This window comes from Ammodytes marinus (assembly GCF_949987685.1).
Source record: "Ammodytes marinus genome assembly, chromosome: 20".
In the NCBI taxonomy this organism is placed as follows: domain Eukaryota; kingdom Metazoa; phylum Chordata; class Actinopteri; order Uranoscopiformes; family Ammodytidae; genus Ammodytes; species Ammodytes marinus.
The window spans coordinates 15,956,297-15,979,349 of NC_137224.1; the positions used below are offsets into that span (position 1 = coordinate 15,956,297).

The window sequence follows — 23,053 nt, forward strand, 5'->3', positions numbered from 1 at the left end:
ATTGGACTATAGACTGTAATTTTTTTTAATATTTACTGTATTGGGCTCAAATGATTTGATGCCAAATTGTTGATTAGGTTCTGTCCAAGTTTGAGTTATATTTCTGTACTATATTTATATATATGAGGGTTCTTGGTTGAATCGAGCCATTTCCATCCACCTGTTATTTTGTCAACTGCACTTTCCATAATGTGCATTAAAAAAAACCTGAGTGAAAAAAAGAGTAAAATATCCAATGTAGTTTTTTAAACATTTGACACGCGTAAAAAGTTTGTGGATCAAAAAAAGAACAAATAGGGTGCGCCCTTAGCTCAGTTGGTAGGGCGTCCCCCCCATGGGCCTCGACCAGCAGCGGACCCCGGTTCGATTCCAGCCCACGGTCGTTCTCTGCATGTCACTCCCCTCTCTGCCCCATTTCAACTCTGTCTCTAAAAAACTGTCAATAAAGCATAAAAATGCCAAAAAAATCTTTTTTATTTGTATAGCCCAATATCACAAATAGACATTTGCCTCAGTGGGCTTTACATTCCATACAGTACGACATCCTGCCTTTGAGATAATGGCACCTATTATCATAAGTGATGAATGGAATTAAGCGCTTTTATCCTGTTTTCACAAGATGAATATCTCGTGATTACTAAATAACAGAATAAAAAATGATTGACAGCAATGCCTTTCTCAGCTTCCAAAACTCAGGGTTTGAACCATTCTTTTTTTCATATCTGTCTGTAATGAATCCCCCATACGTGTTTATGGAATGACATACTAAGTCACTCAAACACGTATTTAATGTGTCTGAAAAAGGGATGGAACGGGTGCATAAAACCGACACACAACTATAACCATTAATTTACAGAACAAATAATCACTTCACTGATTTTCCTTAATTGTAAGACACCATAGCAGGAATTTGCAACACAACCAGGCTTAATGCCACAAGCTAAGAGATGTACAGTTTTGCAGTTAGATGTCCCTATTTAGCTAGCTCACAATGTGTCCGGTGTGAAACATCTATCCAAATACACTATTACATGGACACAAGTGTTAGGCCACACCTCTTAATCAATGAATTCAGGTTTTTCATTCAGTCGTATTACAACCAGTGCATACAATCAAGCACCTAGCCATGCTGCCTTTCTTTACAAACCCAACATAAAACAAGCGCATAATGCTATGGGGATGTTTTCATGGGAAAGGCCTCCATTAGTTCCAGTGAAGGGAAATCTTTTGACAATTCTATGCTTTCAACTTTGTAGGAACAGTTTGGGGATGAAGGCCCTTTTTCTTTTCTACCATGGTTGGATGAGTTTGGTGTGAAATAACTTGCCTTTACAAAGCCCTGACCTCAACTCCATCCAACAACCATTGGGATGAACTAAAAAAGAGACTGTGAGCCAGGCTCTCTTGTCCAACATCAGCGTCTGACCTCACAAATGTTCTTCTCGATGAAAGGGAAAATATCACACAAGATCTTGTAAAACGCCTTGCCAGAAGAGTGGAGCTGTTATAACTTGCTAAGGGTGATCCAACTCCATTTTGATGCATATGGATTTAAAATGGGATGTCATTAAAGTTCCTGTAGGTGTAATGTGAAGGTGGCCCAATACCTTTGTCCATATAGAGTACATCTTTCTGATATTCTTTTAAAGGGGGTCCTAAGGTGGGACCCCCAGATATGAGGGGGTCATGATACGAAGCAGAAAAAAAACGAAAAAAAAAGTTACAAAAAAGCTAATCTTAACATATTCCTAAAGAAGTTGTTGAAAAGTTGTTATGTTTGAAGCGGTTACACACCAAGGCAATCACTGGTCAAAGAACAACACCAGAAAACAAACAATACAAGAATACTGAACATTTGGATTTGCTATGTAAACTTTGGTCCATAAAGTGCAGGTTTAACCCCTAAAAATATCGTCAGCCTTCATAAACTTGTATCAACTCAACTAAACAGAAAATGCGATCGCTGGCGGTGAAATAAACAGAAATTAAAGGCACTTGTATACGTGCATTATAACAACACATTCAGACGTCTACTCTCCTCGATATACAACAACGTTCTTATCCGTCTCATGAATTTTAATCTCATAGAGCAGGTTTGGAGGGAGCGCCTTCACCATGTTGTCCCAGATGTAGACAGCCACGTTCTCAGTTGTGCTATAACGTACAGAGAGAAAACAACAGAGGAAATAAGCATAACAAAATGTGCATACAAATGGTATAAAAGTGTCCTGAAAGTAGTACACCGCTCACCTGACAACACTGGCAAAGTATGGGACGTCTTTGTCCAGGTTTTTATGGTCCAACGGAATCATGATGACTTCCTGTTGCAGAATAGCAGTGTGCATTAAATACCTACTTCACCAGTGGGAATATGAAGGTGTATTGAATTCTGAGATCCTATTTAGTATAAATGTGCAAAAAAAATTCAAATTGGTTCATCCTAGCCTGAGAAAAGGCAGAAAGAGTGTTTTATGGTCTCATTGTCTAACCCTACATTTTCCTTACTGTGACATCACAGTAAGGGCTAAGATTAACAGGACAGCTGGGCCAAGGGAAGACTGAGGGAAGACAGAGGGAAGAAAAACCTCATTCATTATATTATAATAGTGATTTTATAATGATAGAACGCCTGTTCCATATGGGTGAAGTATTCCTTTAAGATCCAGCAGAGGTATATAAAATGAATCACACATGTTTAGTCAGAGCTGACACGTTGCATGAACGGGGCAAACGCTTTCACACACTGTAGCTGGCTTGCTTTGTCCCGATTCAGAAGGTAAAATAAAAAGAATGTTAACATTTTTTCCTTTGGGTCATTTTATGTTCACACTGTGACTGCAATAGTAAGACGGTTCAAAAGACACACTCTTCTCTGTGAACCGGTATGTAAACAAAGGGTATGTAAACAGACGGGGACCCACCGTAGCTAGCAACATGCCCATTAACAGAGCATAGGCTGTGTATTAACACTGGATTTTTTTTTCACACACACAAACACAGTAGCGGACCGTGAGTAGGAGATATTCACTCATTTTGACAAAAAAGTCATTTGACAACAAGCGTTCTCCAGAGTCGCTGAATCCACCTTTAAGTTATCATATAAATGTGGTGTAGTTCAAAGTAGTGCATTTGCTTTTCTGACATGAAGTGGAGTAAGGGTACAAAGTGGCATGAAATGGATATACTCAAGTACAGGTTCTATTAGATGATCTTACCTCAATGTACCTCTTCAAGTCTGTCAGGTTCATGACCATGCCAGTGTGACGATCGATCTGTGGTGGACACACAGGAATAAAGTTGAAAAAAATGTCTGTGGTTCCTCTACAGTACAGTGTGTTTCTTTGTTGAAGTTCACGGCAAGTATTAGGTCAAATGAATATGGATTATTAGATCAACAGGTTTTTATAATTGTATCATCTTTCATTTCATTTTCTAGTTTGTCAAATTTTAGCCATTAACATGCAAACCTAAAATAAACCCATTGCATATTTTACTCTGCTCCTCCTCACTGGCAGACATAAAATGATTTTGGGGGAAATACTGGATCTGAGTTCCTTTTAGTTTTCAAGATGAAAGAAAAAACACACTAACCCTAACCCTGAATTTCAGATGTATTCCATGTTATGACCATATTGCAGTATGGTTATGCCATATACTTACATTTCCACGCACTGTCACCTCCACTGTGGACAGAACAGAGAGCACTACATTAGTGGGAGGTGTCGAAAATGGCTGTTTGTTTACATGTGTTGTCATGTGTTTGTGAACACGACAGAGGTAGATGACATGAGTGTGACAAACCTTTGTAGTTGTGTCCATGGCCATTGGGATGGTTGCACTTTCCATAAACACTTTTATTCTCCTCGTCACTCAGGTGGATGCTGGGAAAAAGGTAAAGCAACATTCATAAGAACCTTGTTGCGTCACAGAATCTCTATCTGTTTTTACAGTCATGTTTGTGACACATGATTTAACAGGTCAAGATGGGAAAGTTTGCCCTGGGTTTATTGACGCGTGATGCCTTCGTGTGCACTCTTTACGAAGTATAGAAGTTGTAGATTGTATTAATCACAAAGAGAAGACAAGAATAAATGAGTCCATTGATTGGTAACGGTAAACATAAATCTAATTGAGATTGCTGCTATTTTGATTTTGATTAGTTAATTGTCTAAGTAATTGTTTTACCAACCTCTGGTTCAAAGTTATGTTTAAAAGCCTATTATAATCGCCAGAACAGCTGCAGGTTTAGGCCTGTCAAAAACATCGTAAGATTTCACCTTTTTTCTCAAATGTAATAGTTTAAACAATTAACCAAGAAATGTTTTTATGTAACTTTTTATTTGCCCTGCCACTTTGACCTCGGTTGGTATGATCAGTTATAGCATTGATTCACAATGGGTACGTTGGGATAAGTCATGCATAAATGAGTACTTAAATGATCATACTAGAATGTTTTGCACTAATTTAGAAGTGCAGGCAATGCCTTGGAAGTGTTATTACATCGTTTCTTTTTAAAGTTACAATTTTGTTTAATAAGTCAGACACTGATGGCACATCACTGTATTGTAATTATGTATATATAATTATATAAAAAGTTTGAGAAGTACAGGATTATTAAAGGTTTCAGAGAATGCCAATACGGGCCATTCATGGATACCACGGTCTTATATTAACTACAGCACGTGAAAGCAGCACCAGCGCTTGCACTTGTACAACTGCAGTAGGCCGCCTAGTGTACCCTATATGGGGATTCAAATGAACTACAAATCCCACGAGACTGGCGCTAATGCCTGCAGCTTTTATTTGTTCAAAATAAACAAAGAAGGCTGTTGGCAACATCCCCCTTCTCCTCCTCTTAACCGCTCTATGAACTGTAACACGGATACATTGTTTGCTCCAGTAGTAGCCAAGGAAATCTGTCGAAATGCTTATTTCTAAGAAAAAAAGAAAGAAAAAAGAATACATCTCATAAAATGCAAAACCCCTACATCACTGCTTCTCGTATCGGCACAGTGTAGTATAGCGGCTATACTACACTGTGCCGAGTATCAGTAATGCAGCCGGGCGGAGTTAACGGAGGCTATGTCTGTCTATAACGGTCTGGCTCATAATAAGGAGCGGAGGACGGGCTACCTGTGGAGCCGGTGACACGCGCTGAAACTCTGGGTTCGGGTGATGTATCCTATCCGCTCTGCCATGGTCGGTACCAGAGATAGAGATAAAGAGAGAGAGAGAGAGAAAGAGAGAGAGAGAGAGAGAAAGAGAGAGAATAGAGGGAGAGAATGTGCTGAGCGGCCGGAAAGAGAGGGGATGAAATATTATGCTGCCCCGCTCCAGCCCCCGTGACTGACGCTGCCTCGTCATTGGTTCAAACCAGGGCGTAAATGCAACTCACATGGTCCACATCAGGCATTCACGGAGCACCCAGGTTGAGCGGATGAGAAACGCACGAAAAATCTCCCGCTTTATTTGAGACACCTTTTTCTTTAAACTATAGCCTAGCCTATATTCTGTCGCTACAGCCGCTTATCTGCCTGTTCAGTGGAGTAAATATTTACAATTATACACTTAGGGTGTCCCTTTGTTTTATAGTAAGTTAACAAAATCAGCAGTGGCCTGTGACCCTCCTGCTATCATCCAGCACGTCTCTCTCTCTCTCTCTCTCTCTCTCTCTCTCTCTCTCTCTCTCTCTCTCTCTCTCTCTCTCTCTCTCTGTGTCAAAACAGATTTTCAGGCATGCCTGTGATTAATTGCTAATCTAATCACAGACTGTGGTCTTCTTTAACTAATCCACTTTGAGCAAATAAGACACCACCAGTCAAATGCAGATAGGCACGTCATACAGTATGTCAGATAGTTACACATTTCAAATGTATTTTATAGCTACATAGTAATTACACAAAACATTATTGAGAATGTATGGGCACGTGTCATAGCACCTACTGCACATCAGTGTTGGAGCAGCTCCTTCTAATCACAGCTGACTTTAAACCATGCAGTTGGGATGTGTGTTTAGTGTTTACTGTGTGATAACATTTTATATATACAGTTGTGTGTGCCCAGGAGAGCAATGTGCCAGGAAAACTGACAGTATGTCAGACTTTGTACAGGAGCACAATCAATCGTCCTAATTGAGAAACACTATGGGGAAAATAAAGCTGCAAGGGCCAATATGGAAGTTCTTGTGATGTGAACTTGAGAGAGCTGGCGCTACGGGCTGCTGTATAACTGCCAGAGCAGCACTCTATGAAATTTGGTACAAATTGGATTTTGCGCTGAGAGCAATGTAATTAAGAGCTGGATCTACTAAAATAAATGCCAATTATCTTCAGTTTGTAGTAGCATTAAAAATATATATTGGTGGCTAAAGGCATGAACTTAAACCCTATACAGTGTTAGCTGTCAGGTCCATATAAATAAGAAGACAACACTTACAGTAACTGATGTTTAATTTGTGCACATACATTGTTTTTAGACTACATATACAAACCATGTGACCACAATGCCTTTTATACATTCAAAGCTTCATAAGAATAGAAAAGAAGTAAAGCCTGTAAAACGTGCTGCACATAGAGCCTTTTGCAATATTCACATTTTGACAACAAATACATTGTATTCATAAGCACATTTCTATCCAGATGTTGTGACAAATGGATATTTATAACTGGCCTGACATAGTTAGATGTTATATACAGTAGTTAAACTTTACATGGTAAATAAAACACACATCTGTGGAAAATGCTCAACACGTCTGCTGCATTTGTATACTGTAGTATGAGGTTCACTGTGAGGATAACTGCACGTACAAATACTGTATGTAAACCATTGTATGTGTATGCAATAACTGTAGAGAACTGTCTTTAAGTGTTGGAACAAGGCGTTTATTGATTGGTCTGGATAGCTGCAAAAAATAAATGTATGCTGCCTGTTCGCACTGTGTGCAATGCAACAAAAAAAATCTGCTGTTAGTACACAGCCTAGGCTCTGTAAATGGGTATGTACACAAAGGGTATGTAAACAAAGGGGTCCCACTGTAGCTAGCAACATGCCCATTTACAGAGCCTAGGCTTTGCATTAGCACTGGATTTTCTTTCAGTGCACACACAGTAAGGACAGGTAGCTAAATCAGAAGGAGATATTCACTGATTTTCACTAAAAATGATTTTGACAACGAACGTTCTCCAGAATGGCTGACTCCACCTTTAAGTTATCTAACACATTTGTAACTAATCAAATGAACACAAACCATCTGTCACATGGTAAACCTGGGGCTTTTGGGGACACCTACGGTCCAAGAGCAGTTGCCACCTTAGATAAATCCAGCTTTGGACGAAGCCTTTCTGTCTTTCCCACAGGTGTTTGTCAGTAGGCATCATGTCCATGTTTTCGGCCATTAAAAGTTACCAACAAGCTAAATGAAGATCAGAATTCGCTCTCCTCCAGAATCTCCTCCATGGTCTCCCCGTGTGTCATCTCTCCATCACTACTGGACAGGCTCTTCCTGGTGAGAAAGTCAAGCCCTGCCTGGTCACAGCCTTTGGAGCCCTGACCCCCTCTCACTTCTCCTGGTCCGAGCCCTCCTCCTCCTCCTCCTCCTCCCCCGTGTAGGGCCACCTGGAGCATGTGTTGGTGGGTTGTGGAGGTTCCCCCTTCGTCGTAGGAGTCACTCTGCCTGGAGGGCCGGTGCCCTCTGGTGCACTTCCACAGGTGTTTGAGGGGCACGCCTCCGAAACAGCTCCGCACCTGGAAGTGGTTGGTGAACAGGAAAAGCTGCCAGCGCTTCTTCAGTTCAGCTTGGACCTAAAAATCAGAAAGAAGAAAAATGTCTGAGCAGTTATACCACTACATGTTTAAATGGCATGGTCAACTAAAGAAAGTCTCTCCATTCTGACTCTCTAGCTGCTTAATTTCACTATCAGTATATTAACAGGCAAATAGGTGACCAGGTTACAGTCCGCTTCCTGTGATAAGCCGATTTCTGAAGCGTCATACAATCAAAAATAATTTTTTTTTCTGTAATCAGGGTAGGATATTAGACAGGTCGTATTTCCCTAGATAGATTTCTTATAATGCTCATTCCTCTGCCACATATATCTCTATCCCTAACAGCTTAAATAGACTTCCAAAATAAGGTCTAGGGAAATGGAGAAATCTTACTACAGCATGTAACAGTGTTGTTAGATTGGCTGAGTAAACTGGTTACTAAAAGAAACCTGATGAATGTTAAGGCACTGTGGGAGGGACTCTTATCGCCCTACATTGATTGATTGTTTGTATAAAAAAATTGATTAGTGCTTCTTTAAAGCAGCGTTAATATATTGTTTGCCATTTGGTGGCAGTGGAACATCACCTGACAAATTATCACCTCATAACATTATTACAGGGAATATGTTAACATATACCGGTACTAAAAACACTGTTAAACACATGAACACATTAATTTCGAGTCAGTTAAGTTTTCAGTTTCAGAGAGAAATAGGCCTATATCTTGTTTTTATGTGACTAAATGCTCCAATATTTACAAGACAATTATGACTCTACAACAAATTTCATCCATGAAATTCTCAATACAGGCATAAGAAGAAACGTACCTCTCCATTGGCAAAACAGTACAGCACAGCAACTAAGAATCCCTGAAAGAAAGAGGTTACACATGAAATAATTACGGTTAATGTGGATTAAGAAGAAAAAAGACTATAGGCAGTGTATGTGGTTCACTTCAGAGGTGTTACCTGAAATGAGCTGAGGGTGAGGTTGACAAAGTTCCTGGCGTAGCGACTGCTGCCCTCCACACATTCATCTATCAGCACGGTGAAGACCACTTCATGGATTCCCAGCAGAGGAATCAGTACCAGTGTTGCTCTGGCCAGGCTGAAGGGCACAAAAGAAAATACAGTATATACATACAAGTGGTTCATATTACACTGACTGCTAGGCACATACAAAATGGTCCTGGTACAATGATTAAAAGAGCAAAGGACACAATATAGCACAAAGGAAGTTATGTTAATGGTTATGCATGAGCTCCCATCCCTCTGTGACATTTGTGCTATAGTGAGGATCTTATGGGGGTTGACATTTGAGTTTGTGCTGAACTATGTTAGTGATTAACATTTAAATGTTAAACCAGGAACCTACTGAACTGTGAAATGTTTGAAGACCTCACTTAGGAAACAGTTCTGTCTAGCTGAAACCTTTTTCCTGACCTTTTGATTTGGAAGCAGTTACATTATTTAGTCAAGATAATGTTCAAATAAAAAATAATAAAAAATACCTGTATCTGTAGTCGGTAAATTTCACCTGATCTGCTTTAAGCTTGGACAGCAGCAGCATCAGAATCTTGATGAATATAAAGAAAATGACCTGCAACACACATCCAAGAAAGATTGAAAGTAACCTTATCTGTAACCTATTTGAATCACTGTACTTTGTTTCCAATAAAAGGCTTTTAAGGATCGGTTCATAAACGTCACTTACCAGCACTGATAATGTAATCGGGCCTCTTATTATCCACCAGTACCATCTGTTCACAATTGACCAGCATCTGAGGGAATAAAATAAATTCAAAAAAAGTAAAGCAATGGAGAACGATTTGAATTCATTTATTGTGAAATGTGTAATAAACACTCACTCTATGTTTTCTTTTAAAATCTTGACCACTGTCCATGGTGTGACAAACAAGACAGGTGTTCCTGAAGAGTATCCAAAGCACAAGATGCTACACGTTATATTCGAAAGATCAATGTTATAAAACATTTAAATGAATTACAAATGCACATTTAGTTCATTTAACCCTGTTGATAACAGTTTGTAGTTTCCAAAGAAGTTATTTATTCTAAAAGCCAGTGTGTGTAAACCATATGCATGATTACAGCATGTTTGAAATTCCTCCGTGGCAACTGTTTATTTAAAATAACGTGTATAAGGCAGCTGCTTTTAGCCAATTGATCTCAATGTTCCTGGGTTTCACTTGTGATTGTCTGTGACTTTTTTGCAATACTACCCCAAGGGGGCATCATAGTTGGAAATGTACAGAATTTTCAGATTTACCCTGTGTTGCAATACCAATACTTGTTTGGCTATTTAGTATGGTAGAGAAAGATTAAGGATGTCCCAATTATTGTGGTCAGATTAAGTATGCTTGAAAAATACTGTGTCTACTACACAGTATGTCTACTACATACGGTCAAGATTTTTAGTGTTGAAAACAGCATCCTATTTGGTTGATTCTGACACACAATCCAGTGCGCACCGGAAGTGACATCACATTGACGGATATAAAAGCAAGAAGCAAGATCAAGGCGCAATGTTATGATGAAATAAATAGGTACAAGTATGTCCCAATTCTATGCCTACTTCATGCTTACTATATTCTTTTTATGGTCAGATGTAGCATGTATAATACAAAAAGAAAGAGAATGCAGCCTTAGTATTAATGTTTATACATTATATGAATTGCAATTCATATGTATGGATAATCTTTTACACACTGGAGAAGTAACTACACCTAAAACAATGTCAAGATTTTACATTATGTCTGCTGGACATTGAAAATATCAAAGGCAGTTGTCATTCAATGTTTTTCTTGTATACAAATAAAGATAAAAATCCCATGAAAGAACCAACACCAGGATGTGTGCAAGTCCCTCAACACTCACTTTAGATAAAAAAGCTCAGTGATTTCTTTGGATTTGTTTAGAAGAAATAATTATTAGTGCAAGTTATCCTTTAATATCAGACTCAAATACTTTACTCTTTCTTATTTACTTGACTTGGATCAAAATATGGAAACAATACTTCAAAGAGCTGTGTTTGGGGAAGACTCAGAATTCAGCACCAAACCAAAATGTACGTACAATATGATTGCAGTGACTCATTAATATCTTTACTGACTCCTTCATGCTTTCTTCAGGCATGATCACATACATACACACACACACGCAAGTGCGCACACACACACACACACACACACACACACACAAACACACACATTGTTTGAAACAATTCCTTGACACTTTACCCCATCCTAGCAGCATGTACTTCTTCAGCAATCGTCTCTTGGTCAGCACAGCTGTGAAGAGCAGTGTGTGCAGGAAAATGGCCTCCACCAACAACCAGAAGTAGTTGCAGGCCACAAAGTATTCCATGCACACTTTGGATAATTTGCACATCACTGACATCTGTTGAAAAAAGATGTCAAATTAGTCTTGTAAACAGTATGGCTGGTTCAAACTGCTGAACATGGCTACAGCAAGGTCCTGCACTCACATATCGCCTATCATATGAAAAATAAGGAAGTTTTCTTTATACCACGGAGCTTGAGTAAGAGTTCCATCCAGGTTCATCCTTGGGTAGGTTGGAATACATGATGTATAATATGATTTCCTTGGAAATGACAGCCATGGCTCTCAGGATGAACGACACAAACAGATTCATGTGGATGTAGTTCCTGGTGCAGTGGAGCTTCCTGGTAAAATGATACGGGTAGCAATTTAAGGAAGGCATTGATCCATATGTCATGCTCAACTGCAAAAAGCATTACTTATGTCCCGGCATTAGAGGGGGTGAAAAATGATCAAGGTACATGCAATTACATGGACATGCCTCAAGGTTTTTATAATGTAATTTCTGATGATTGATAATCCTTATAGTCCTATAAACATCTCTGTATGCCTTTTCTTGGTTGTGGGCCGTTTCCGGTACTGTGAAACCATGCATATCATCAGTTAAGGTAAAGCAAATCTGCCCCATGTATTATTGATTTTCCAACAGGAAGACAAACAAGCTGCATCGTGGCAAATGAAAGACAAACAACAGTTTTATTTGTCAGGGTGGTTTCAGCAATGGCTGCTTTAGCGCTGCTTTCAACACTGTTAATCTCATTGTTGAATGTCTACCAATGAACAATCTTTAAAGGTTACATATTATGCAAAATGCACTTTTTCATATTTTATCAACAAGCATATAGGTTCCCAGTGTGACTAGACTCCCAAAGTATTAGAAAAAACAACTCTCTCTTTTTCTCCACCTCCACTTTTCTGGTAAACTGTGTTCAAAGACCCCATTCAGATTTCTCTCAATTTATGACTTCACAGGGGGAGAAGCCACGCCCCCTTATTACCAACCTAATTTAGCACAACCTTTATATGTCATAAGCACACCCCCTGATACCCCTGAATCTAACTGACAAACTGGCAGTTAGATTCAAACCGAAGTTAGATTCAGGGCCAATCAGAGCAGACTGGGCTTGTAAAGATACAGGCTCTAAAACTGAGCGTTTAAGAGATTCAAAAATGTTAAAATGTGAGAAATATCAAGGGTTTTCTGGACCCTAAACTATTAAAACTGTTTCTAGTAGAAACCCAAATTTTCATTTTGAACCTGAAAATTAGCATGATATGTGAATACATTCAGTAACACGTAAGCATGTAGTTATGTTACGTTATAAAACATTACCTTCTTCAATGAACTAAGCATAGCAGATCAAAGTTGTAATATACCAAAATGATATCTAAAATGTAGACTTTTGTCATCGTGACCACTCCAACCCCCCACCACTGACCTCAAGATGCCCATCAAGACAGTGGCCATTGTGAGGGAGGACAGGGACAGGGAATAGCCGATGACCGAGATGAGCCTCAGGGCTGTGTGCCGATGCATTTCGTCTTCCTAGACACACGGACACACATGCGCGCGCACACACACACACACACACACACACACACACACACACACACACACACACACAAGGAAATTGACAGAGGGAACACAGCACCTCTAAATATGTTTCTAATAAAGACAGATGTTCTAGGACTGTCGTCAAGCAAACAATCCTGATGGTTTTAGGTCGTAGAATGGCTGATGTCTAAGGCAAGAGGATAACACACAAATCACCAAATACTTGCCTGGTATTCCAGCTGAAATCTATTTTAGAGACCCCCCTCCTCCTACTGCTTACCTTGTCTTTAAAGTATCGGTCTTCCTTACATTCTGATTCGTCCCTCCAGGGCTCGGAGGAGTTCCTCCTCACTCGCCACTTCCCACTTCCTAAGCATTCTCGGTGTGCCCTCCTGGAGCTGTCTGCAAGTCATTGAAAGACACATCAATATGCATGTCTTCCTCCGTCAATACAGTCAGTGGAGAGCTTACTAATGGGACAATTTTAACTTATGATGAAAAGTTGTTGTTTTTCTACACATTATTATACAGTTAAATTAATTTATTTGATGTGTATGGTTCATTTTTAAACATGAAAAAATTACTAATTACACAGCGATGGTGTACTGTAGTCATTCAAACTTTTTCCAGATCATTTGACAATCGCCATCATTTGGACATGTCTTAATGCAGCCAAACTAGTGCCTCAATCTGGCTTTGCTTTGAGCACTAATGGCTCTTGTCCTCTACATGGTACCATGTCTTCTCTGCTCTACCCTCCTTCTTTGATTTTCCACTATTTGAAAGTACCTATCCGGTCGAGGTTCCAAAAAAGTAGGTACCAGGTACTTAACAGTGATTGGTCAGAGCATCATCATTCGACGACACCCGAGCTACACAGATGCACTGCTATCATCTTGTTATGGAAAACAACCTTCAGAATAGTACCCGATAACAAAGGCGAGTAGATAGAATGGGATGAAGTGGAAAAGTGCCATAAATTGACTTCGAGTTATGCTGAAGACAGAATGCTACATTTACAACGTTAACATGCTTTTCTATAGCAGGTAAAGAGTTTACTTTAAGTATCATAGTTTAGCATGATGGCAAATGTGATAATTATCTCAAAACTCAAAGTCTGGGATGCCATTAGTTCTGCAGGTATTTGGTCATAAATCAAAGTAGCCTATTGGATAACTTGAAGTTCTGACTTGATGATGGTCCTAATGTGAAACATGATCAACAAAGTGATTGAAATTCTTCCAGAGGGGAATATGAGTGCATGTCATGGAAACTCATCCAGTAGTGGGTAGTGAACCAACTCACTGACTGGCATCCCTAGAGCCTAGCATGTCTAAAAACCGATCAGACACGGCAGATTAGATTGAGCCCTCCTTAATGGTTGTCAGACTACTGCTTCCCATTTAGAGCATGACTGTGGAATTACATGTTTAAACATTTTACTGCACTGTTAAACACTTAATCCTGGGAAGAGCTCCTACAGCAGCCTGTCTCATGATGCACTCAGTGACTGCTTGAAATGAGTGACATAACAACAGCATTCTGATCCTTACAAGGCACAATCCGTGTAAAAAGACACAAGCTACTATGACTGTTTCTTTTTATTTATTTATCAGTTTGTGGCCTCATTTCTGAAGTGTTGTGGTAAATCGTAACATTACCCTCGCTGATCCACGGTAAGTAAGAAGGACAGGGGACCGACACATTTCCAGGAGATGAATGGGGCCAACACACAAACGTGTCAAACGTTCCTTTACAGTAGATCCCTGGAAAACAATAAAGATCAGGACTTTCAAAACGGTTTTATCAATCCACTATCTAGCCAGGAAAAACTTGACAGGAAAGCTCACCAGTTTCTGAGAGCGCCCTTGTTTCCAGAGTCCTGTTGCAGTTCTCCCAGTACTCGGTGCGTTGAGTGATCAAGCTTGCGAGCACTGAGCCTGTTACCTGCATGAGGATTAAAAAAGTCATACAGAAGTTGTTGCTTGAATAATCTGAAAAGTAACATTTAAGATAATGTTGTTATTAACATGTTTATGAAAGTTCATTAAATAATCCATTCTACAAAACTCTGATTATTTAAAAGTGGAGTAAGCGATTCTAGAGAATGCTATTTGTCAAAATCACTTTATGTCAAAATCACTGATGGGGGCGCCCTTAGCTCAGTTGGTAGGGCGTCCCCCCCATGGGCCTATGCCAGCAGCGGACCCGGGTTCGATTCCAGCCCGCGGTCGTTCTCTGCATGTCACTCCCCTCTCTGCCCCATTTCAACTCTGTCTCTGTACTATCAATAAATAATAATATCTTAAAAAAATTAAAAAATCACTGATTATGTCCTCTCGATCCGCAACCTCTCTGTACTGTGTGTGGGCTGGTGTATCTACACAGCCTAGGCTAAACTCATATAAACACAGGATGTAAACAAAGGGGGCCCAGCATAGCAACATGCCCATTTACAGTCTAGACTTTTCATTGACACTGTAGTGTCAGCGCACACATGATCTTCTGATTAGATATTCATTGTTTTGACCAAAAAAGGTTTTGACAACAAGCATTCTAAGGAATCGCTGACTCCACCTTTAAGCCATCAATGTTAAGTCGTATTTTCTAGTTACAAACATACTAACTTTGATTACAACTGTGTTCTGAATGTTATAATGGCACACTTTAGGACTTGAGAATGATAATCTTATCTATATAAAATAGTTTGAATGATTTAATTTATTTAAGTGAAAAAACCCATGTCACTGTATCGTCAGCAGTAGATGTTGCAGTATTTGTATTTACCCACTTGGTGGGAGTGTTTAATAAGGCCCACCTTCACACAGCTATTGGGCTTATTCCACCTATGCGAAACCTGAAATTGTCACAGGCCATGTATCAACCTGTCTGTCTGCATAGTGTGATGCCTGCCCTGCAGCAATGTAAACACACCTTGATGTGGGAATGATATGAAACCTTTGTGTGTGTGTGTGTGTGTGTGTGTGTTTGTGTGTGTGTGTTTGTGTTTTTGTTCCCTGACAACAGCTCATTGTACTGATAGTTATCACATTACTTAATGCACAGTCATACATGTTGATTCTTCCTGAATTTGCTGTCATTAGTGAGCGTTTCCGATTGGAGAAGCAAACAGCAGACCCCAGCCGACGTTCCTGGCCATTAATAATTCAGTGTCAGGATTTTTAGGACGGTAGCTTTCATATTTAGACCGAACACTTTGCAACCATTTTCACACCCCAGTGAGAAAGCAGCCGAACTCTGCAACCTCTTTGTGTTTGTTTGGGCCGGTGGTGACTTATCTTGCAACCTGTGCCACTCACACAAGATTTCTCATGTGAAACGGCTGACAAGAGAGAGAGGACGTATCAATCCGCTGAGGCTTGTCTTGTCAAGAAGAACCTGTCTAGGAAGACTCACCGACCGATGAAGGGTAGACAAGGGGCAAGCTGTCTCCTCATCTTCCCCTGTTGTCTCCTCTGAGAATTCACCTGCTTGATCACTCAAGTCCCCCTGAATATTCACTGTATTTTAAGATGATCAAACTAAAAGTTGCACAGACGAACTTACAAAGTGCCGTGTGGTCGTGTTATTGTCTAATATTTGGAGTGTTTGTTCTCTGCTTTTTTTTTCTTCCATCCCAAGGGAACAACAACATTCCCTCTTATTTGATTTCCAAAACAGATATCAAGTTGTTTATAATCCTGCATGTGACTAGACTGCGATTTTGAAGGAAATTATTTGGAAAAGTAGATATGGGAGAACAGGCATAAAAACAAAGGGACCTCTTGTATCCCAAACTCCATATGAAAAAGGATTGATACAAGATAATAATACAATAAACAATTGGCTACATGGTGTATTAGTTCTTTAATTTCTGTCTGTAATTAATGGCTTACATTGTGTTACGCAAGAATTAGATGCTTCTGTTGAGTCAAGGTTCATTTGAAAAATATTACATTTTAAATTAAATGTTAAAGATGAATGTGCATTTGCCTATGTGGCATCATCCATCCATCAGACAGCTCCCATTTTCACTTTGACTCCCTTTGACTCCCTGTAATGTCCAATGATACAGGACTTGAATATCTTCTTTTAAAAGTCTAATGCTTGTTTGCATGCATTTTTTTAAGTATTCATTTACCTGGTGGTTGAAGTTGACAAAGAATAACAGGAGCAGGCAGGTGTGTCCTTCGGTAGTCCTAGTCCTCTTGTGCCCGGTTGGCAGCAGGGTTGGCATGGTGCAGTGTGTTTACATTGAAAGCAGCTGTTTTTTCGGAGCTTGTCTGCTACCTTACACCTGACCCCCTACAACCCACGAGGCCTCTCACTCATCCTTGTTTGATCTCCTGACGTCCACTCTCTCCTTGCTTTCCACACCTGATAGTGTTGATGCGAACTCGACCTCCTTGCATGTATAGCTCCAGGAGGGGTTTACTGAGAATGTGTTGGTTGAATGTTGGAGGATGGTATGCCAGAAAAAAAAGAAAGTGTTCCTCTCCTGTTTTTTTAATCTCGCCGTATCGTTTCCCAAATTCTCAGTAGAATCTTATCCAGCAATTTTCCCAACAAAATCTCAAGCACTGGTTCCTCCAAAGAAGGAATGTTTCAGTATTTAATCTGGAGGGGTATTCTAGATGAAAAAAGAAGTCCTTTGGTTGCAGCTCCAGCACTACTGTCCGGGTCGATCTCTCATACTGTGCAGGAGGTTGTTCTGTCTGTCTCTCTGTCTGTCTGTCTGTGTATGCTCTCTATAGACACTGCACAAACTGAGAGAGAAGCCTGCAGATCCTCACCGACAGATCGCCTCTCCCACCCTCGTCCTCCCCCGACCAATCAAGATAAGGCCCCGTAACTGGACTAACTTAGTTGTCCTGGGAAAACGAAATCACAAAGAAAACGAATGGGTATACATTGGCTATAGGTATAATGTACCAAAAGCCAATATGAACATTTTCATACATTTAGAAAAAAATAAAAAACTGTAGGCCTACTTAAAAAATACATGCGAAAAATCTACAACCACCTGTAAAGTAGACATTATGGCAAGACACTGATCCCTCCCCCTTTGTTTAGCCATCTCACACAGTAGCTATATGCATCACCCAGGGCTCCTGACACTAATGGGGATCTAGTGTAAACTAACAGCACTGAAGCCAAACACTGGCAGGCAGAAAGGGAGAGCGCGCCAGGCCAAAGTCGCCTCGTGCCCCAGCATGACACCTGTCTCACCAGAGATGATAGGCACCTCTTTCATTCCAACAAGTCTGTTAGCAAGGAATGGATGAGTGGAATGTCTTCTCTTTTCTTGTATTCAATTCAATGCTAAAAGAAAGACTATCAACACAGTTTGACAGAAAAAGTAATATACAAAAAGTATAAAAAGCATGATCCATTATTAAAGTTGGTTAATTGCTCTTTTGAGGGGGCGGGGGGGGACAATTGGGGTCAATTGAGCAAGCCAAAAAACCCACCAGAGATAGTATCACCTTATTAAGTTGCTGTGGCTAACCTTGATTTTAAATCAATTTCCTAAATACCCGGTCAGAGTTCTACTGGTGGGAACCCAAAAGTGTGAGCTAGCATAAAAGGGGACCATTATTAGCAGAATCAGTATTACAAGGAACACGCATCACACAAAACAACCTTTGATGAAATGTTAATATTTAAAAATATTGATTAATGCAACTTTAGGATACTACAGTATACCTGGCATTTTACAGAGTTTTGTTTAAGGAAAAATGTATTTAAAAAAAACATCTTGGTCAATCAGTGAATAGCAAATGCAGCTAATATTCACTGTAGAAAATATCTCCACATGAAGGCCTTATGATTGCCAATGAAATAAGGGGAAAGGCAAAAATGATAAGATGACAAAATGAACATGCAATAGGAAGAGGCAGGTGAAATGAAGGGAAATATTTTGGGCAGAAGGAGCAATTGTGTTTTTATTACATGCTGATAGCTTTTAAATATCCCCCCGCGCTACGGATGTGACAGAATCCATTGCAGTGGAAATTCATAGATTATTATTGTGTTCCAAGATCTTATGGTGCATCCGCCATCCCATTATGTGTGACTGTGATGTACGAATGAACCTCCAAAATTGAATTTTTTCATTCGCCATAAGTATGGCAATATGCAGCCATGTGACGGGGCCATACGTTCAAATGATGTCTTTGCCAACAGGCATGAATATGAGGCTTGGAGCAAAAGGGGGCAAAATACATATATCAAAGGTTTTCACTGTTATTTTAAAACTATTTCATTGAAAGTAAAGCCTTTCAAAGCAGACATGGCCTCTGGGTGTTGGTATGGTGGGATTCTCATTTAAAGCAGTGCTCAGCAGGAAGGAAAGAGGCTGAGTTAAAGGAGAAGTAAATGTTATTTTTGTTGTTAATATAAGTGTTAAATGACTCTTTATTCACACAGAAATCACTTAAACCGTATGCACAGTTTATAACACAGGTCTCCCAGTCATTCAGCTTTGCAGTTATTGACAGATAAAATGTTGAGTATCCCGCTCGTTTTTATCCAATCAGAAGTGTTATAATGGGGCGGGTCTCTGTGCCCGTGAACGATGACTCGCTGCTCTCCATCGCTGCACTATCTGACGAATGGGAAACGGGACAAGGGAGGGGACTGCTAACTCAGGAAGTGGGCAAAAAGGAACATATCACTTACTTCTCCTTTAATGTTCGAGTTTGACTTTTATGTTCATTTTATACCTGCATTATGGTTTTTGATGGTTGAAACTTCTCCCAAGGTCCATGCTCTGTTCAGAGAGGTTATATCAAAAAGTCAGCGTGGCAGAGACGTGTGTATTTGTTTAGGAAGCGAGTGAATACGTCCATGAAGAGAGACTTCAGATGTGTCCCGATGAGGTAATCTATTAATATGTGTCTTTGTAAGATGAATAATAATAATATGTCTTGAGTTCCGGGAAACAAATGCATAAGTAATAACTACATACAAATGCCGTTGTTTTTGCTGATGGTCTGGTTTATAATCATTAGACGAAAAGTGAGGCTGTTAAATGAACATTTAGAAGTTCTTCGTAGGAGGTTTAACAAAAATACATCAATTGGATTTACAAATCACATCCCCATTTTGACACATGCCGGCTACTTTATTTGGGGTGTGTGGGCGAAAGTCCTTTTTAAAAATGAATGGCTTTTGCAGAATAACCTTATGGATGGAAATTATAGTACTGGATGTCCCTATAGAGTAAACTAATGGGCTGTTCTCAATAACAGCTGATCCATTATAATGTTCAAACCAATGGGCTGGTACCAAAATGAGCTGTTCCAGTATACAGGCTATAATGAAGACAAAAACAACTTACTTCGAGTCGAGATTAAAGTCAGCTCAACAACGCCATCTGAAATATGTTAAGCCGTACACTTTTCTATTCATCTACGGCACCCGTAAATGACATGGATTTGCTGTCTCATAAAAGCAAACATAATCCCAGATAGTGTAGTAAACATGGCAGCAGCAGGGTTTGGCTGGATGCCCTTGACAAAGTGTTGGTCATTACAATGGATTTAGTAGCAACACTAACAGCAATAACTGGTAGGTCTTATCTTGAACAAGCTGGAGACTTGATTTCAATTCAAGTTCAAGTCACTAATGTGAATCACCATTTACTCGCTTTGGGGTAAAAACCTGCATATGTTAACATTATTATGACCCTCGTTTGTCACATTCCAACATACTGGCAGAGTTTACAGTAGAATGAATCCAGGCTCAGACTGTGCAATCTCATGCAATGATGCTACATAAATCCATACAGAGCAATGCTTGGATTGACCTTATAAAGAATGAATGTGTACAGTTTTATAGCTGTATAACATCCAGATGTTGGACTACTGGAGAAGCAAAAGCATGGAATATATACCCCCTTCATTTGTTTCATATCAAACACTGTATAATTCTCAAGGGTTTTCCCATGAATTTAGGGTTACTATGTATATACGATGTGATAGTTACAAGAAATAAACACACGAGCCGGACGACAGACAAAAAACAAAGCCTTGTCAGGGCTCCTTTGATGTCATACATTTAGGGGAGAGGAGCATAGGACTGTGTGGACTTTTGTGTTAATAATTCTGCTCAAGATGGAATATGACATGTCTTTTGACACTGGATCATGATGTGCAAATCTACAACTGTCAATGCATTTTTTTGTCTTGAATATTTGTATAATTTCAAATAGGGTTCCTCACATTCACGGTGAGTGAAAATAAACTATTCATTATAACAACAATATATGTACAACATCAAGTTTATTTTGCGGGCACCTCATCATAAGCACCTCACCTCATCAACAAGTGATTGTTTCATTGTTTTTGCTGGTTAGGGGCAACATAACAATCTGTAAACACAACTGTCCGTGATACTATACATTATAACCTTGCAAAGTTATTTTTTTTGCTGTACACAATCTAAAACGAAAACAAATATATAATAATCCCGCAGCTGCCATTATCTCATTAGTATGACATTATGCTAGCATGCCAACAGCTAAAATTAACACATTCAGCCAACAAACAGTAATACAATTAGCTAGCCAACAAACAGTAATACAATTAGCTTTCATTTAAAGCTTGGTCTCAGCCAACCAGATGTATTTAAGTCTGGTTGCATTATCCTTAAGCTCTGTTTCGTTCTTCAAAAGCTAAATACATCGATTGTTCAATCAGAAGCAGTTGCTTACATTGTCTGTCTGCCATTTGGTGTTGCGAGGGTATATTGTAATGTCTGGTTTTCAGTGCATTTATGTTGAAAAGCTGCCAGTGTTGCTATAAAAAAGGTATACAAGAGTAGTGACAGTGAACTTAAACTGGGGTCTGAAAAACCAAACCAATTAACTGAACGACACCGAAAACCTCTAGACCAGATTGGAACAACAGTTTAGGGCGATAACTCTCCATGTTTTTGTCATTATGAACATTCCATTCACTTGTCACACAGTCATTTTATCCATTGTTAATGCAGATTTGCATTCCCTAATGTTGCTTGTTAAGAGAAAACACATTTAAAAGTCATAGAAAAGGCACCAAAAGATGGATGAGCTCACTATTGGGTGGAATATGTTTGATGGTATCTCCTAATGTCAGGTAGTTTATCTTGGTAATTTATCATTGGTTGGTGATATTCGCCCTGTCTTCCTGGGGTCACTTGTCAGATGAAGTGGGAACTCATCTTCTTTGATGTATTACCATTTCCCAGAGAACGTTCAGTCAACCCTCACTGCAGGATTTGAAACAGGATGTTTTCAATTATTTAAGGCCATATGGGCAACCTTATAGTTATTCAGCTAGTGCCACTTATCTCCTGGCTGCTCTGGACTCTTATCTATTGAGAGTTACATTTGGTGGAGAATTTGGTTAACAGTTTCGCACCTGTGTAATCGGTTTTGTGTCAACTAGACAGTATTTTATTAACTTCCCCAAAACAGTAAGTAGGTTATGTGCAAGGGCTGGTTGGGGTTCTCACCGTCCTACTGCTGATTGAAACTAGTTAAGAGATGTCGCTGATGAATATCTGTCAAACATCCAACTCAAAACTGACTTCACCATAGTGGAAATATGTCGTATTAGGCTGTCGGAATGGTGTGCCGTCAGAGTTATGGGCAGTCCCCTGTAAATCTTGCAGTGCAGACAAAAGTTTTATTTACGATGTTACACAATATTACCTTTGAAAGTCAGTTTTTTTTCCCCAGATCTTTAAACTGGCAAGTGAAAAGATTCATAAAGATTAAATATGATTACGCACTATTTTCTGTTTTCCCACCAATCAAATTGTCTTGGTGTTACGAACGTTACACAACTCTCACACAACTCTCACACAAAATATGGAATTTGCAAGTGAAGGATGAAAGAGGTCAGCCACATTAACATGCCTTGGTTTATCCCTTCGCTTGCACCCCACCATCAGTCCAGGTCCGTCTAAAGCCAACCTTAGGGGGTGTTCTTTGCACATATTAGGTAAACACAGCGCCGCGAGTGTTTACGATCCTCCTGCAAATGGGTTAGAAAGTGTTTAGAGGACGTGGACAGGTGCTATGTGGAAGGTTAAACAGGTTGCGGTGCCGGTGCGTAAACAGTTTGGGTTCTCCTGATGCCTGCGGGTCTGCCTTTGCTGTGTTTGGGCTATTTTTCAGGTGAAGAGCACAAACATTTCTTGGTATCGAGGGTGGCCTGGCCTGACGTCTTTCTCTGGCCAAGTGACAAGAGAGCAGCGATTATCTGTGTGTGAACATGTCGAGTAATTGCTTCACGGATTTGCCTAATATGACAATGACATCATCACTGTACTGTAGTGTGAGTTTACAATTAATGGATCAAACTTTCATCAAGGTGCAGAAGAATAC

General features: G+C 39.7%; 2 protein-coding genes across 2 annotated transcripts; both read right to left on the reverse strand.

The window, feature by feature from the left end:
- Positions 1-522: 522 nt before the first annotated feature.
- Positions 523-5,276, reverse strand: pts (6-pyruvoyltetrahydropterin synthase). The gene is made up of 6 exons (XM_080048917.1): positions 5,134-5,276; positions 3,802-3,881; positions 3,661-3,683; positions 3,216-3,272; positions 2,251-2,321; positions 523-2,154 (listed from the first exon to the last, which is right to left on the reverse strand). The coding sequence occupies exons 1-6, from the start codon at positions 5,196-5,198 to the stop codon at positions 2,031-2,033; spliced, it is 420 nt and encodes a 139-aa protein (XP_079905043.1). The 5' UTR covers positions 5,199-5,276; the 3' UTR covers positions 523-2,030.
- A 2,146-nt stretch (positions 5,277-7,422) lies between these two features.
- On the reverse strand, positions 7,423-16,915 carry glp2r (glucagon-like peptide 2 receptor; the record flags this gene model as incomplete). Its single annotated transcript, XM_080048762.1, has 13 exons — positions 7,423-7,800; positions 8,592-8,633; positions 8,733-8,871; positions 9,275-9,363; positions 9,478-9,544; positions 9,632-9,692; positions 11,021-11,180; positions 11,311-11,467; positions 12,563-12,669; positions 12,959-13,080; positions 14,340-14,444; positions 14,529-14,625; positions 16,820-16,915. 13 exons carry the CDS (start codon positions 16,913-16,915, stop codon positions 7,423-7,425), a joined length of 1,620 nt encoding a protein of 539 aa, XP_079904888.1.
- Between the last annotated feature and the right edge of the window lie 6,138 nt (positions 16,916-23,053).

Coding starts and splice junctions, on each gene's coding strand:
- pts (XM_080048917.1), bottom strand. CDS start 5,198: ATGGCAGAGCGGATAGGATACATCACCCGAACCCAGAGTTTCAGCGCG. Junction 3,882..5,133: donor GCGTGTCACCGGCTCCACAG/GTAGCCCGTCCT, acceptor CCTTTTTCCCAG/CATCCACCTGAGTGACGAGG. Junction 3,273..3,660: donor AGGTGACAGTGCGTGGAAAT/GTAAGTATATGG, acceptor TGTCCACCACAG/ATCGATCGTCACACTGGCAT.